The sequence below is a fragment of the Streptopelia decaocto genome (genome assembly GCF_964273445.1).
Source record: "Streptopelia decaocto genome assembly, chromosome: 9".
NCBI lineage: Eukaryota > Metazoa > Chordata > Aves > Columbiformes > Columbidae > Streptopelia > Streptopelia decaocto.
In genome coordinates this window covers 20,619,247-20,632,713 of record NC_138664.1, presented here as the reverse complement: position 1 = coordinate 20,632,713, position 13,467 = coordinate 20,619,247, and the positions used below count along the sequence as shown (strand labels likewise).

The 13,467-nt window shown below is 50.3% G+C and overlaps 2 protein-coding genes and 1 long non-coding RNA gene across 4 annotated transcripts in view; 2 read left to right on the top strand and 1 right to left on the bottom strand.

Moving 5' to 3' along the window:
• Positions 1–3,927: 3,927 nt before the first annotated feature.
• LOC309443884 lies at positions 3,928–10,966 on the bottom strand. Of its 2 annotated transcripts, XR_014184877.1 has the most exons (3): positions 4,657–10,966; positions 4,449–4,493; positions 3,928–4,175 (listed from the first exon to the last, which is right to left on the bottom strand). It is a non-coding gene; the product is annotated as an uncharacterized lncRNA (long non-coding RNA). The 2 variants fall into 2 exon arrangements; XR_014184876.1 differs by having other exon boundaries at positions 4,449–10,966.
• A 641-nt stretch (positions 10,967–11,607) lies between these two features.
• LOC309443879 (uncharacterized protein) lies at positions 11,608–13,445 on the top strand. Its single transcript, XM_082061198.1, has 4 exons — positions 11,608–11,874; positions 12,245–12,443; positions 12,541–12,770; positions 12,934–13,445. The coding sequence occupies exons 1-4, from the start codon at positions 11,623–11,625 to the stop codon at positions 13,021–13,023; spliced, it is 771 nt and encodes a 256-aa protein (XP_081917324.1). The 5' UTR covers positions 11,608–11,622; the 3' UTR covers positions 13,024–13,445.
• The window catches only part of NR2E3 (nuclear receptor subfamily 2 group E member 3), a gene marked incomplete at both ends in the record, with an annotated part of 1,543 nt that continues 1,167 nt past the window's right edge, over positions 13,092–13,467 (top strand). Inside the window, one exon of the mRNA XM_082061107.1 lies at positions 13,092–13,160. Coding sequence (XP_081917233.1) covers positions 13,092–13,160 — 69 coding nt within the window. The remainder of the gene's footprint in view (positions 13,161–13,467) is intronic.

Sequence of the window (13,467 nt, the reverse complement as noted above, 5' to 3'; positions counted from 1 at the left end):
AGGGCTGGGACGTCGCTCAGCGGCGGCTTCGGGGAAAGGAGCTGCTGGGAACTCTACAGTGTCACCAGCAACAGGTGCCACAGGGTTGGCACAACCTCATTCCCTGGAAGGACTTCGGAATGGTGGCTGCAACCCAAACCAAGCCCATCCTCAGGCTCAGGTTTCAGCCGGCGGTGCTGGGAGGAGGAGCGGGGCCACAGTCCCGCCACCGTCTGCAGGGCCACCACCCCGGCTGCAGCCATGCTGTCCCTGCCTCCGGTGCAGCAGCTGCTGCAGCAGTTGTTAGTGGGGCCGGCCGGGCACCCAAAAGCACCGTTGGGTGCTGACACAACCGAGGAGGTGACGAGCCCCGATCCGTGGTTCTGTGTTCTCCGCGAGGAGACCGGCCGGAGACAGACGAAGCAAATGATGAGTGTTTGTTGAACCAATAGCTAGCTTGGTAATCGTGTGTTATCTTTATCAGTGCCCGGGCATTCCATGTCTATTGTAATAATCTTTAGAGTACAACCATCTGTACAATGAGCAATTTAGCTTTCAACTGTGTGCATGTGGTGATAAGATTTTGTGTGTCATAACCTGTGTCTCATCTCAGTGTATTAAATTTAGCTTTTTGTATGTATACCAGGTAAGAAAAACTGGTTTGGGCTAACAGTTGTAATACCCCAGATGAGACACTAATAAGAGCTTTGGCAGCCCAGCTTGCTGAAGGAAGCGGGGGGGCGGGTGCCGACGGGGCTCCAGCCGCACTGACCTGCATTGTCAGGGAGACCCAGCGGTACCTCTACCCGGCTGAGCAGTAAGTGGCTTAAAGGTGCAATGCTAAAATCGAGATATTGTCTTGAATGAGTGCAATTGTGATTTGTTTGCATATTTGAGCTTAGTATTTGGCTTGCGTCTTTGAGCTCAGTATTTTAGTTTGTATATTTATATTTGGTACCAAAAGAATTTTGTTTGGGGAGATAATTACAAAATAAGAACCGGTTCCATTACTAAAGTACCACCTTGCTCCCCCTTAAGATGCATCTGTACACATGAGAGTTAATTAGTGGGGGAAGTGATTTGAATGTGAAATTCTGGGTTAGCTGTATTGCAGTTAGTGTTGTTCTGTGGATGGACTGATTTTGATCTAAAATTAATCTAAAGGATTGATGCTTAATATGCTGTTTATTGACATCTGTAAGAAATTACAAAAGGTAGGAGCTGAGAGATGTAACTATAGATCAGCTAATTGAAGTTGCTTATAAATTTTATAATCGCAGGAGCTAAATGAAGAGAAAAAAAATATATATATATATATATCTATACATACAGCTTTTGAGCTGAGGTCAGGGCTGGAGCCGTCCCGGGACAAGCCCTGTGCATCTTCCCCTCCCTGTCCTGCTCTGACCACGGTCCAGGCACCTGAGTGCAACGGGGTGCAGAGATTGGAGCGTACTTACCAGGCTGGCACCAACACCTGCAATTCCTGCAGCACCTACAATGCTGCCAACAATGGCAGCAGCGAGTCTTAGCATAGTTTCCTTTGGGACAGAGCTGGTGACAGAGCCGGGCTGCTCGCTCCTCCAAGGGCTGAGGGAAATGCAGGCGATGGGTGGTTCAGCAGCAGGGACGAAACCTGACCTCACATCTTTCCCGATACACAGGAGGCGGAGAAAGGCTGAAAGCCAAACCCCAAAGAGAACAAAGTGCAGAGAAGCCCTGGGTGGTTTTTCCACTTCTCAAAGCTGCAATTAATTTGCTCATTGCACTGGAAATGTTAAGTTTGGGAAAGGAAGCAGGTGGTGGGGAGACCCTGGAAAGGCTGTGGAGTGCGAGGAGCTGCAGGACATGTGCAAAAGTGCGTGTCCTGCAAGAGGCCCCGGGGAGCCAAGAGCAGCTGCTGCTGCGGGGGGGCAGGAGGGGGTGGCTGCACCAGGGCTGGGACGTCGCTCAGCGGCGGCTTCGGGGAAAGGAGCTGCTGGGAACCGGAAAGTGAAAGTGAAAACAACAAAAGTTCCACACGATTGGCACAGCCTCCCCATGCAAACCATCCATTGCCACGCAAGAGCGATGCCAGAGGCACCACCACGACACCGATCCTCAGGTTAAGGATCTTCCATTCCCGTGTGTCCCGCACCCACATTGTCATCTTCGCAGCACCTTGGCCGGATCCAACATCTGCAGGAGGTGGCTCTTGCTGTGCTTCTCCATGATCCCCGATGGGACGTCCCCGAGCTGCCTGTGGGGCAGAGGGGACACTGTGCCCCGTGTCTCTTGCACAGGGACGTCCTCATGCTGTGACCACCTGCTGGGGCTCACCTTCCAGGTGGATGGTCTCCCTGTCACCGCATGGGGACCCATCAGTGTCTCAGGGTCACTGGTGCTCTGGGACAGCAGCAGCATCACTGACCCTCTGCTCATCCCCTGTTCCTTCAGGCTTGGGCACAGCTTGGGTCTCCATGGGTGGGGAAACCCTTGGAGAAGGGGTCATCTCCTCCAGGTGCTGAGCACCAAACCCCCTCCATCAGCACTGAGTCCATGCAGCCCCCAAAAACCCCCATCCCCCTGACCCCCACATTCAGAACCGGGCCGGTCCCATCCACAGAGTCCATGGGTGACGGGTGCCACAAAATACATGGGACCTCCTGGGTGTGGGTGCTCTCCCGCAAGTTGCCCCATTACCTGGTGAGGAGGTTCATCTGCAAAGAGAAATCCTGATGCCCAGTGAGCTGGAGACATGGAGTTGTGCCCAGCTCCATCCTGAGAACCTCTCTGTCCCCAACATCTGTGATGTCACATCGCCCTGCCAAAAACCCACCTTGGTGACCGTGCCAGCCCTGCTGCTTGTGCTGTGCAGTGTCCCCCAGCCTGGCAGTGTCCCCAGCTGCTGACCCCCAGCAGTGTCCCCATCACCTGCGTGCTGCCCTCCCCACAGCCTGTCCCCTTGTGGCCACACCAGATCTGTCACTGTCCCCGTGAGCCATTCATGGATATGGGACAAGAGAAATGCCCACCAGGTGACACCTCATCACCTGGGGGACACACCCACAGGTGTCCCATGGTGCCACCCCGCCACCCAGCCCAGTGTCCCATCATGACATGGGGTCCGGGCCAGGACTGAGCCACTCAAAGTGCCCGGGGAAGGAGCTCCCTGCAATGTCCCCAAGCCCCAGCTGCACGACAGATGTCACCTGGGATGTGACACCCCGGAGTGGCCTCGTTCCCTGGGAAGGGCATCGGAATTGTGGTTGCAACCCAACCTCAACCCCATCCTCAGGCTCAGGTTTCAGCCAGTGGTGCCATGAGGAGGATCAGGGCCACAGCGCTGTCACCATCTGCTGGGCCACCCCAAGGAGCCCCCTGGGAGCTTCTGGCGATGGTGGCTGTGGTCAAGCATCGTTCCGTGGGTGACACAACAGAAACATTGGGTGGACATGGCATCGCATGTTCTGTAGGGATGGATATCCCTTAAAAAATGGGGCAGTGGTGGCATTTTCCCATCTCAGGAAGGGGACAGAGGAAGGGCTCTGTGTCTTGTCCCCAGACACAGGGCAAACTCGTGGCATTGCAGCCATCCCCGCAGGCCTGATGTCCTCATGGGGATGCCAATGTCCCCACTGACCCAGCATCCTCACAGGGACACAGCCGTCCCCAGAACCGGCATCTTCAGGAGGATACCACCATTCCCACCAAGCCGGCATCCTCACAGACATCCCACCATTCCCACCAAACAGTCACCAAATGTTATATTTTCTATTGCATTATTTATTTTATTATATAGCTGCTGATTGTTGCTGTTATTACTGTTCTTCACTGGTGATACTGATACTGGCCGGTGTTTCACTCATTATTATCCTGGGCAGCCAAGAAGCCCCAGAGGCTGGTGTCAGCCGGGCAGCTCTCTCAGCCCATCAGGCAGGACTGAGGCTGTAGGTAAAATCAGGCTCGTTTCAGGTAGCAAAGTTTAATAAAACATCTGATGAGCGCATGGCAATTAAGCTCCAGGAAGCAGAAAGCAACGTCCCCCACCCTCCCAAACAAAAGCTCCTTCCCTGGGTGAGTAGTTGGGGTGCGCAGGGCGATGCTGAGGTTCCTCTGTGGGTCGGGGGGATCATCCTCAGGGGACACGGGGCTGCCACCCCTCACGCCGTGTGGCTGCTCCCCTGCCCCACCGGGCTGGGGGCGCTTCCGATGGCCTGGAAAGGGGGGACGGACCCGTGATCCCTTGCCCTGCCCTTCCCAGCCCGTGCGGATGGGACACCAAAACCCTCATGGGAACCCCAAAACCCTCTGAGGGATCACACAGTCCCTGAGGAGCCCCAAAGCCCTCCCAGGACCACAGTGTCATCCCACGGGATCCCATCCCTCAGTGAGGATCCAGTTCTCCTGGTGACACAGCCCTGTCTTGGACCCCACATTCCTCCCAGGGACCCCAACCCCTGCCAGGGGGCTGACATGAGGATACTCACAGCCCCACTGCTGCTGCTGCTGTCACCTTCATCTTGGATTTGCACCTGCAAGAGAAAGCTGTCCATGTGCAGGGGGCTCCGCTGTCCCCACCGCTGTCCCCACCGCCCATGGGCACCCCAGGGGGAATCAGGTCAGGATGCAAACGCAGGGCTGGGGGTGGGTGCAGGAGCCGTCCCACCGCGGCCATGACACCAGCTCCGTGCTCACGAGTTCTGAGGAGAACTTCTCCAGGCCCAGGAGGGAGAGGGTGAAGTGGATGTAGTTGTTCTTGCTGGCGCAATACTCGGCTTTGCTCTTCATCGCCTACTTGACTTTCCTCCGGAAATCATTGAGATTAACCCCATCTTTTTTCTGGTAAATAAGGTAGTTTCACCTCTCCTTTTTCATTTTCACCAAACCTTCTCTGGCGATCACACCAGAAGTCGTCCGACTGCTGATCACATCACGTTTCCTCTGAGTGCCGGTGCCTGGACCACCAAGAGCCGCCCATCACCCTGGCCCGGCCACCACAGCCGCTGGCCACACTTTGAGGATCACTACAACAAGAACGGGACCAGGGGGTCTGGCGCTTACCCGCAAAGTGAATGACCTCGCCATCCCCACAGTAGTCGGCTGCATGTCTGAAGATGATCTGGAAAATTATGTTATTGCTTCTGTCGAAGGGAAACAGCTAGATGTCCCCAGGCTTCAACTTGCTCCCAAAATCCTCCTTGAAGATCTGACCATGCCCGTTGAAATAAATTACTCACGCTTTTTCCTTATTAACAGCAACATTTAATGCAATTCATTTAATCGTGTTCATTAAACCATAAGCAAAACAGCACTGGGTGTGCAGGGGATTCACTCCGCCCAGCACGCACACCTTTTAACAATAAGCAGTGTGCTTAAATACAGTAAGGTATTACATATTCATAATGACCCCAGGAATGCCTGTACATATTCATAACCTCTCCCCGCTTCTTATTAAAATGAGTCTCAGATAATCATTTCCATAGTCTCCTCCTTGACCCTCCCTGTTGCGCCTGCGTGGTGTCACTTGGTGATTTTGAGGAGGGGTCTTTGGGGGTCTTTGGATGAAGCTCCTTCAGCTTCATTACAGTGAACTTGTTACCTTTGGCACATTATGATGAATTGGCTGGAACCCAAGCTGCCAAGTCGACCGAAACCAGACTGCCGCCCCCTTTTGCTGTAAATCTTGGCGATCTTGTCTCCTCAAGGTTACAGCTGGTGCTGTAAAACTTCTTATCTCGACATTCGATGAGATTCTGTTTTTTTCTTAACAAAATTGGTTACATACAGCTCTAAACTAGGCATTCATCATGTGGCTTAAAGTGTTAGTTCGCTAGTAAGCACTCATTATGTGGTTGGTTAATCCTTAAAATTTTAGTTCCCTCTATCAATATAACTTCATAAACAAGTTTCACAACTTTTTACATAGAACTTAACCACCTTTTCCTTTTTCCAGGTTCAGAGCCCGTGCCTCATTTGGTTATATCTGTAAACATTAAACATCATCTCAGCATGAATCCAACTGCATTTCTCACAATTCCCCCTTTACTTTTTGTCCTATTGATTGGTGCTTTGGCCTCAACGTTAGCTAGCACTTGCCTAGCGGTGGCTACGTCCAGTTTGGTGTTATCTTTTAAAATAATTAATTTATTTCCCGTTCCTTTTGTTGCCATTTCAGGATCTATAGGCATGGCTGAGATTTGCATGCCTTGGACTACTGAATGTGTTAACCGAATAAAACACGGGATCGTACATGGCACAAACAGTAAAGCCAGAAATGCACATAATATCATGAATCCTATTGTCTTCCACCAGGCTCCCCCAAATAAGTTATCTCACCAGTGGTTAGTAAGTATAGAATTCCATTTCTGTACTGGTATATGTGCAACTCGTTTTATCTCTTCTGCTATTTTCATTATAGCTTCCCCATTGGCATCTATTTCCAAACAACACTCAGAAGTATTCCATTCCCACAGACGCCCCCCTCTTCAGCTAAAAGATAATCTAAGGCTATCTGATTTTGGTACACTACAGCTCTGGTCTGAGACAATTGTCTTGCTATGAGATTCAGTGCCTCAGATGTCCAGTTGCTTATTATTTCAGCCACTGCTTGCAACCGAATATTTCGGTTTAGCATATATATTGGGGTACAGTATCCCCAGCTTCCATCTTGGGCCCAGGTGGCTGGATCATAGTATTCAATTATCCTTTTCGCAGGCCATTCATCATCTTTCCAAGTTTGCGTTCCTCCTATGGGGGCATTTATTAAAATCCTCTTCTCTCTGTTTAAAGTTCCGTACAGAGGTTTCCCTAGATGACTCCCTTTTTCCTTTGGTAAAAGGAAAAATGCTGGTTGAATTATCCCTGTAGTACAGGACCCTCTCCACCTAGGTATTAACTCATTATAGGCTCTATTCCCACATATCCAAAATAATCCATCAGGGGCTTTCCATGGTTCGTCTATATAGGTAGAGCCAGGTTTCTGCCAATATCTCCTTAAATCCCCGATTTCCTCAAAGGGGTTTGCTTTGCATTGATTTTTCCAGCATATAGTTTCATTTTCCAGGCTACAGTTTCAAGACCAACATCCAGGAGGTGGACCTGGCCACCAAGTGGGAGGAATAGAGGTATTTAATGAATTTGTCTGCAACACTAACTTACAAGGGGTTTGTCCAACGTATTCAGAAAAATCTAGTTTACCATCATTCCTTGATATGCATATCTGCCCTATTATTAAGTGACTTAATACCGATCCTTCTGGTCTTTTTTTCTCAAGTTCCATGAGTTCTGTTCCATACCAGTAATCCTTACACTCTCTCCTCTCCAAGGCCACTGTTCTGCCATTTGAGACCCCACACACATCCAGCATGAGGTGACATTTAATTCCCGGGCTATCTTTTCCATAAGATCTTTAAACAGGTTTTTCCCTACTGTTGGTAATTGTAATTCCTTGTCTTCTTGCCTTATTTCCTCATACCAATCACCACTTTTCTGTACCAATTTCTGTTTCTCTTGCTTTCTTTTTAATTCCTGAGTTGCACTCTTAACTAATTCCTCCTTATACTGATCTTTCACTCCCCCTCCATCTGAACAGCCCCACATACCAGCTTGTGTAAAACAGATATTCCGTTCTCCCCTAGGGCAGGAGACAGAGCCTACACCGAGTCCACCTTTCTCTGGGTTAGTTGCTACCCATAACTTCTGCTTTTGGATTTCACACTTCTCCAGTTTTGTTCTATCATAACATCCAGAATTAATATGAGTGTGATAATTTAGAACATATTGGGTTAGTCCTCCTATTCTCACTCGCTCGTAGCACTTGGTACAGGGATTAGCCAGGCTAGGTTGGGATCAATAAGTCACCACTCCTAGCAAGAGGATCAGGTCCAGGTTTCACCCTCTGCCTCTCTGGCCTACCAGGCTGCAGCTGGCAGCCAAGTTCGTCATCTTCTCGGCAGCAAGGGCAGTGTTCCCTCCTTTCCTATTTTTGCCGTTAGCGTGGTGACTTTTTATCGTTTCCCAGCTCTTGGCCTTCACTTCCCAGGAACAACAGGAGCAACACGCAATTTGATTTCTCTTTCTACACTCTATTCTTCTCATCACTGGTGGACACTCTGAATTTCCATTCACCCCTTTAGTAAATACCTCCCACCATTCTTTGCTATTCTTTTTCTATTCTTCCAGTGGCGACTAGAATCCTCAACCGAGCTCTGGTTTCCTTATCTTCTATTCTTAGACATTTATTACACAATCCTCTCGGTAAGTTCCCTTTGTGGATATGCTTATGCCACAGTCCATTACAACCTAAACATCAAATACAAATAAGAGAATTACATATACAACTTGGTTCAACACACTTAACTATTAAAACATTCTATTTCCATTTATACTGGACATTCATATTAATAATACTGATAGTAGTTACACCAGCAATCCCGTGTCAATTTCAATTTCAATTCCCCCGGTCCCTGAGTTACTTTCCAGGTTCTTTCTTCCATCAGTAGTCCTTTAACTCGAGAGACATGTGTTCATCCTTTCTCTGCAGTCCGAACGGCCGTTTCTGTAGTTAATAAAACAAGAAAAGGCCCTTCCCATTGTGGGGTTAGAGTTGCTTCTTTCCAGGTTTTAATTAGCACTTTATCCCCGGGTTGTATTTTATGAATCGGAAACTCTAAAGGCGGAGTCTGATTTAAAATCCCTTTCTTTCTTAGTTCATTTTGATATTTGTTTACTGTGATCACATAGTGCTGGAAAGAGAAATCTTCAGTTTCAGGAGGGGATGTTGGCATCCACTGAGTAAACGGCATGCCATACAACATTTCATAAGGGGAAAGGCCAGTACCTGAATTAGGCATTGTTCTTATGTTCAGTAAGGCTAAAGGCAAACACTTTATCCAAGAGAATTGGGTTTCAGTCATCAAGTTAGATAGTTGTTGTTTCAGAGTCTGATTCATTCTCTCTACCCTTCCAGAACTCTGGGGATGCCATGGAGTATGATATTCCCAGGCTATGCCTAAAGCAGATCCTACGGCCTTTAGTATTTTGGATGCGTTCACTGCTCTGAATCAATGGCCAGAATCATCCCAAACCTTGGGACGATATGTTCTAACAATATCTTGGCCACAAACGGGGCATTAGCTCTCACTGCCGGGAAGGCTTCAACCCAGTGTGTTAATTGATCTGCTATAACTAGCAGATATTTGTGCTGTTCCACTTTCGGAAATTCTGTACAATCTACTTGGATCCTTTCAAAAGATCTATACGCAGTTTTTCTTCCTCCTGCTTGGGCCCTCCTCATGTTTCCTTTATTTATCTTTTGACAAGTTATGCATCCATGGGTGATTTGTTTTGCTAGTTCAAATATCCCGAAACACCCAAAATTCTTAAGAAACCCATCACACGATGCTCGGGTTCCCCAATGAGTTTTCTGATGCAGCTGGTGTAAAATTACCCTAGCATAAAAATATACTCTTTCACTGTGGCCAGTGGCTCCCTTTACTACTATGTATTCATTACTTATTGGCATTAACACTCGATTGAGAACTGAGAATGTTGCTCCCATATCTACCAAAAATTCTACTTGTTTTGTTCTTTCCCTAGCTTCATTACAACCAGTGGATCTGCCAGGGTGGATTCCCCAGGTGCCCGTCAGTCTCTTTCAACATTTGCTACTGTCCGATTCTCCCTTCACCTACTTCCTCTGCGCCTTTCTCGACCTTCATTTTGCCAATGTCCTTGTTTCCCACACCATGCACACTGATCCCTTTCTAAAGACTTTGGAAACCTTCCAGCCCTTCCACTTCTCAGTTCCCTACTCTCTTGTAGTACCGCTACTATCACACACCTATCCTTCTGACGGTCTTCTTCTTCCCTCTGTAGGAAACAATTGTTTTGCAAATATAATAGACCCAGGCAGGATCTCTTGGCAAAGCATATTTTAATAATGATTTTGCAAGACCGGGTGTTGGACGTAAAGGTCAGCACACTTAGTAGGGCAAAAAGCCCCTGCTTATATCCCCCAAAATCCTGGCTGCAATATCCCTCCCCTGTTCCCCATTGGTTGGTACTGCAGGGTTTACAGACCACCCCGACACTTACAACACCCTTCCCCTTATCAATCTATTTAACATATGGATTCCTGGTGCTTTGGCTACACTTCCCCCTAAATTAACCTGTCAATACAGGTATTGGAATATATACAGATGTTAGTATATATTCTGGGAAGAGACTGTGTTTTACATTCAGGATTCATAGTCCGATGTCCCTTGGTCCTTCCCCCCTGCTGGGGTCAAGGACCTGAGGGTCCTCACTTATGTAAAAACAACAGTTCTTCATTAACTGTTCCCTACACTTGTTGCTAAATACTTCCCAGGCTTCATCTAACAATGTTTCCAAATTCCTACTTTCTGTTACATTCTGTTTCTGTAACTTCCTCCAAATGTCATTTGCTGGCTGACTTGTAAATAACAAGACTAACTGCTGTATCCCTACTTCTGAACCCAGCTCAAAAGGTGTGTATATATATATATATATTTTTTTTCTCTTCATTTAGCTCCTGTGACTATAAACTTTATAAGCAACTTCAATTAGCTGAGCTATAGTCACATCTCTCAGCTCCTACCTTTTGTAATTTCTTACAGATGTCAATAAAGAGCATATTAAGCATCAATCCTTTAGATTAATTTTAGATCAAAATCAGTCCATCCACAGAACAACACTAACTGCAATACAGCTAACTCAGAATTTCACATTCAAATCACTTCCCCCACTAATTAACTCTCATGTGTACAGATGCATCTTAAGGGGGAGCAAGGTGGTACTTTAGTAATGGAACCGGTTCTCATTTTGTAATTATCTCCCCAAACAAAATTCTTTTGGTACCAAATATAAATATACAAACTAAAATACTGAGCTCAAAGACGCAAGCCAAATACTAAGCTCAAATATGCAAACAAATCACAATTGCACTCATTCAAGACAATATCTCGATTTTAGCATTGCACCTTTAAGCCACTTACTGCTCAGCCGGGTAGAGGTACCGCTGGGTCTCCCTGACAGTGCAGGTCAGTGCGGCTGGAGCCCTGTCGGCACCCGCCCCCCCGCGGATCGGGGCTCGTCACCTCCTCAGCTGTGTCAGCACCCAACGGTGCTTTTGGGCGCCCGGCCGGCCCCACCGGCAGCTGCTGCAGCAGCTGCTGCACCGGAGGCAGGGACAGCATGGCTGCAGCCGGGGTGGTGGCCCTGCAGACGGTGGCGGGACTGTGGCCCCGCTCCTCCTCCCAGCACCGCCGGCTGAAACCTGAGCCTGAGGATGGGCTTGGTTTGGGTTGCAGCCACCATTCCGAAGTCCTTCCAGGGAATGAGGTTGTGCCAACCCTGTGGCGCTTGTTGCTGGTGACACTGTACAGTTCCCAGCAGCTCCTTTCCCCGAAGCCGCCGCTGAGCGACGTCCCAGCCCTGGTGCAGCCACCCCCTCCTGCCCCCCCGCAGCAGCAGCTGCTCTTGGCTCCCCGGGGCCCCTTGCAGGACACGCACTTTTGGACATGTCCTGCAGCTCCTCGCACTCCACAGCCTTTCCAGGGTCTCCCCCTCCCCCTGCTTCCTTTGCCAGACTTAACATTTCCATTGGAATTACCAAATTAATTGCAGCTTTAAGAAGTTGAAATGCCTCCCGGGGCTTCTCTGCACTTTGTTCTACTCGGGGTTTGGCTTTCAGCCTTTCTCCGCCTCCTGTGTGTCAGGAAGGATGTGAGGTCAGGTTTCGTCCCTGCTGCTGATCCACCCATCCCCTGCATTTCCCTCAGCCCCTGGCGGAGCGAGCAGCCCGGCTCTGTCACCAGCACCGTCCCAGAAAAAACAATGATGAAGTTCTTCGCTCGCATATTTCCCGGTTCCAGAGTTCCAGATAGTATCGCGGTAAGCGCGCTCCCGGCTCCCCCACCCATTGCACGCAGCTGCCTGGACCGTGGTCAGAGCAGGACAGGGAGGGGAAGATGCACAGGGCTTGTCCCGGGACGGCTCCAGCTCGGAGCCGTTGGGAAGGATGGGTGACTCTTGCCCGAGCCCTTGTGCCTGGCAGGATCCATCCCGGGCAGGGTGTGATGGCAGCTGGGACCCTGCCCTGGCGCACGGGCAGGACGGCACGAGCACGGCGCTGACCCCCCTTTTCTGTTCCTCTCACAGCTTGGCCCAACCTCTGCTGGCAGAGTGGGGGTCTGGGGCTGTTGGGGTGTGATGGGGCTTGTTCTGCCAGCTCCTCACCTCCCCTCCCTGGTGCTGTTGGCAGAGGGAGTATACGTCAGTCAAGTTTCTGTGGTCAAAGAGCCTCCCTGGGCAGGAGGACATCTTTAAGGAGGTGTCAGAGAGAGATCTGCAGCCTGGGGACATCTTGCTCTTCCCTGAGAGCAATGCTAACTTCATCAGCAGGGCCCTCTTCAAACATGCAGCCGTCTACTGCGGGGATGGAGAGGTCATTCACTTCCAGAGTAAGCGCCCCAGCCCCTGCTCCCGTTCGGCCCGTGGTGTTGGCCAACGTGGCTGCGGTGGCCGGGTGAGGGTGATGGGCGGCTCTTGCTTTTCCAGGCACAGGCAGGGAGCACAATGGTCTGATCAGCAAACAAGGCTTTGAGGCCCTGAAAAGGGAGAGGGGGGAATGCCACATTTACCGGAAAAAAGATGGGGTCGATCTCAATGACTTGCGGAGTAAAGTCAGGATAGCAATGGACAGCGAAGCTGAGTATTCTCTCTGCACAAACAACTGCATCCACTTCGCCCTCTCCCTCCTGGGCCTGGAGGAGTTCTCCTCACAACTGGTGAGCACGGAGCTGTTGTCATGGCCGCGGTGGGACGGCTCCTGCACCCACCCCCAGCCCTGCGTTTGCATCCTGACCTGATTCCCCCTGGGGTGCCCATGGGCGGTGGGGACAGCGGTGGGGACAGCGGAGCCCCCTGCACGTGGACAGCTTTCTCTTGCAGGTGCAAATCCAAGATGAAGGTGACAGCTCTTCCACTGGGGAGGTGAGTATCCCCATGTCAGTTCTCCAAGGAAAGGCTGTGGGCTGGTAGAGCTTTGGGGTATCCAGGAGGGATTTGGCTTCCTCATGGGGCCCAAGTCACCAGGGTCCCAAAGACGAATGAGCATCAGGATCCCCACGAGGGCTTTTGGGTCCCCAGAAGGGCTTTGTGGTCCCCAAAGCAGACAGGTATCTCCAGAAGAGCAGGATCTCCAAGGAGGTTTTGGGGTCCCCAGGAGGGCTGGGGTGCCCGCACACAACTGGGGTCTCCAGGAGGGCTGTTAGTGCCACAGGGAGGTCTGAGGCAAGACCAGGATTCCCAGGAGGGCTGTGATGTCAGATGCGATGAGGTTCCCAGGGGGCTGGGTGCCCCAGGGGGGCTGTGAAGTCACTGGGAGGGCTGGGGCCTTTGGAGGGATGTGGGCTTCCCAGCATGTCTGTTTGGTCCCTCACAGGGCTTTGGGGTCCCAGCAGGGCTGTGGGGTCCCCAGCAGGG

Coding starts and splice junctions, on each gene's coding strand:
- LOC309443879 (XM_082061198.1), top strand. CDS start 11,623: ATGCCTCCCGGGGCTTCTCTGCACTTTGTTCTACTCGGGGTTTGGCTT. Junction 11,875..12,244: donor GAGTTCCAGATAGTATCGCG/GTAAGCGCGCTC, acceptor TGCTGTTGGCAG/AGGGAGTATACGTCAGTCAA. Junction 12,771..12,933: donor AGGAGTTCTCCTCACAACTG/GTGAGCACGGAG, acceptor TTTCTCTTGCAG/GTGCAAATCCAAGATGAAGG.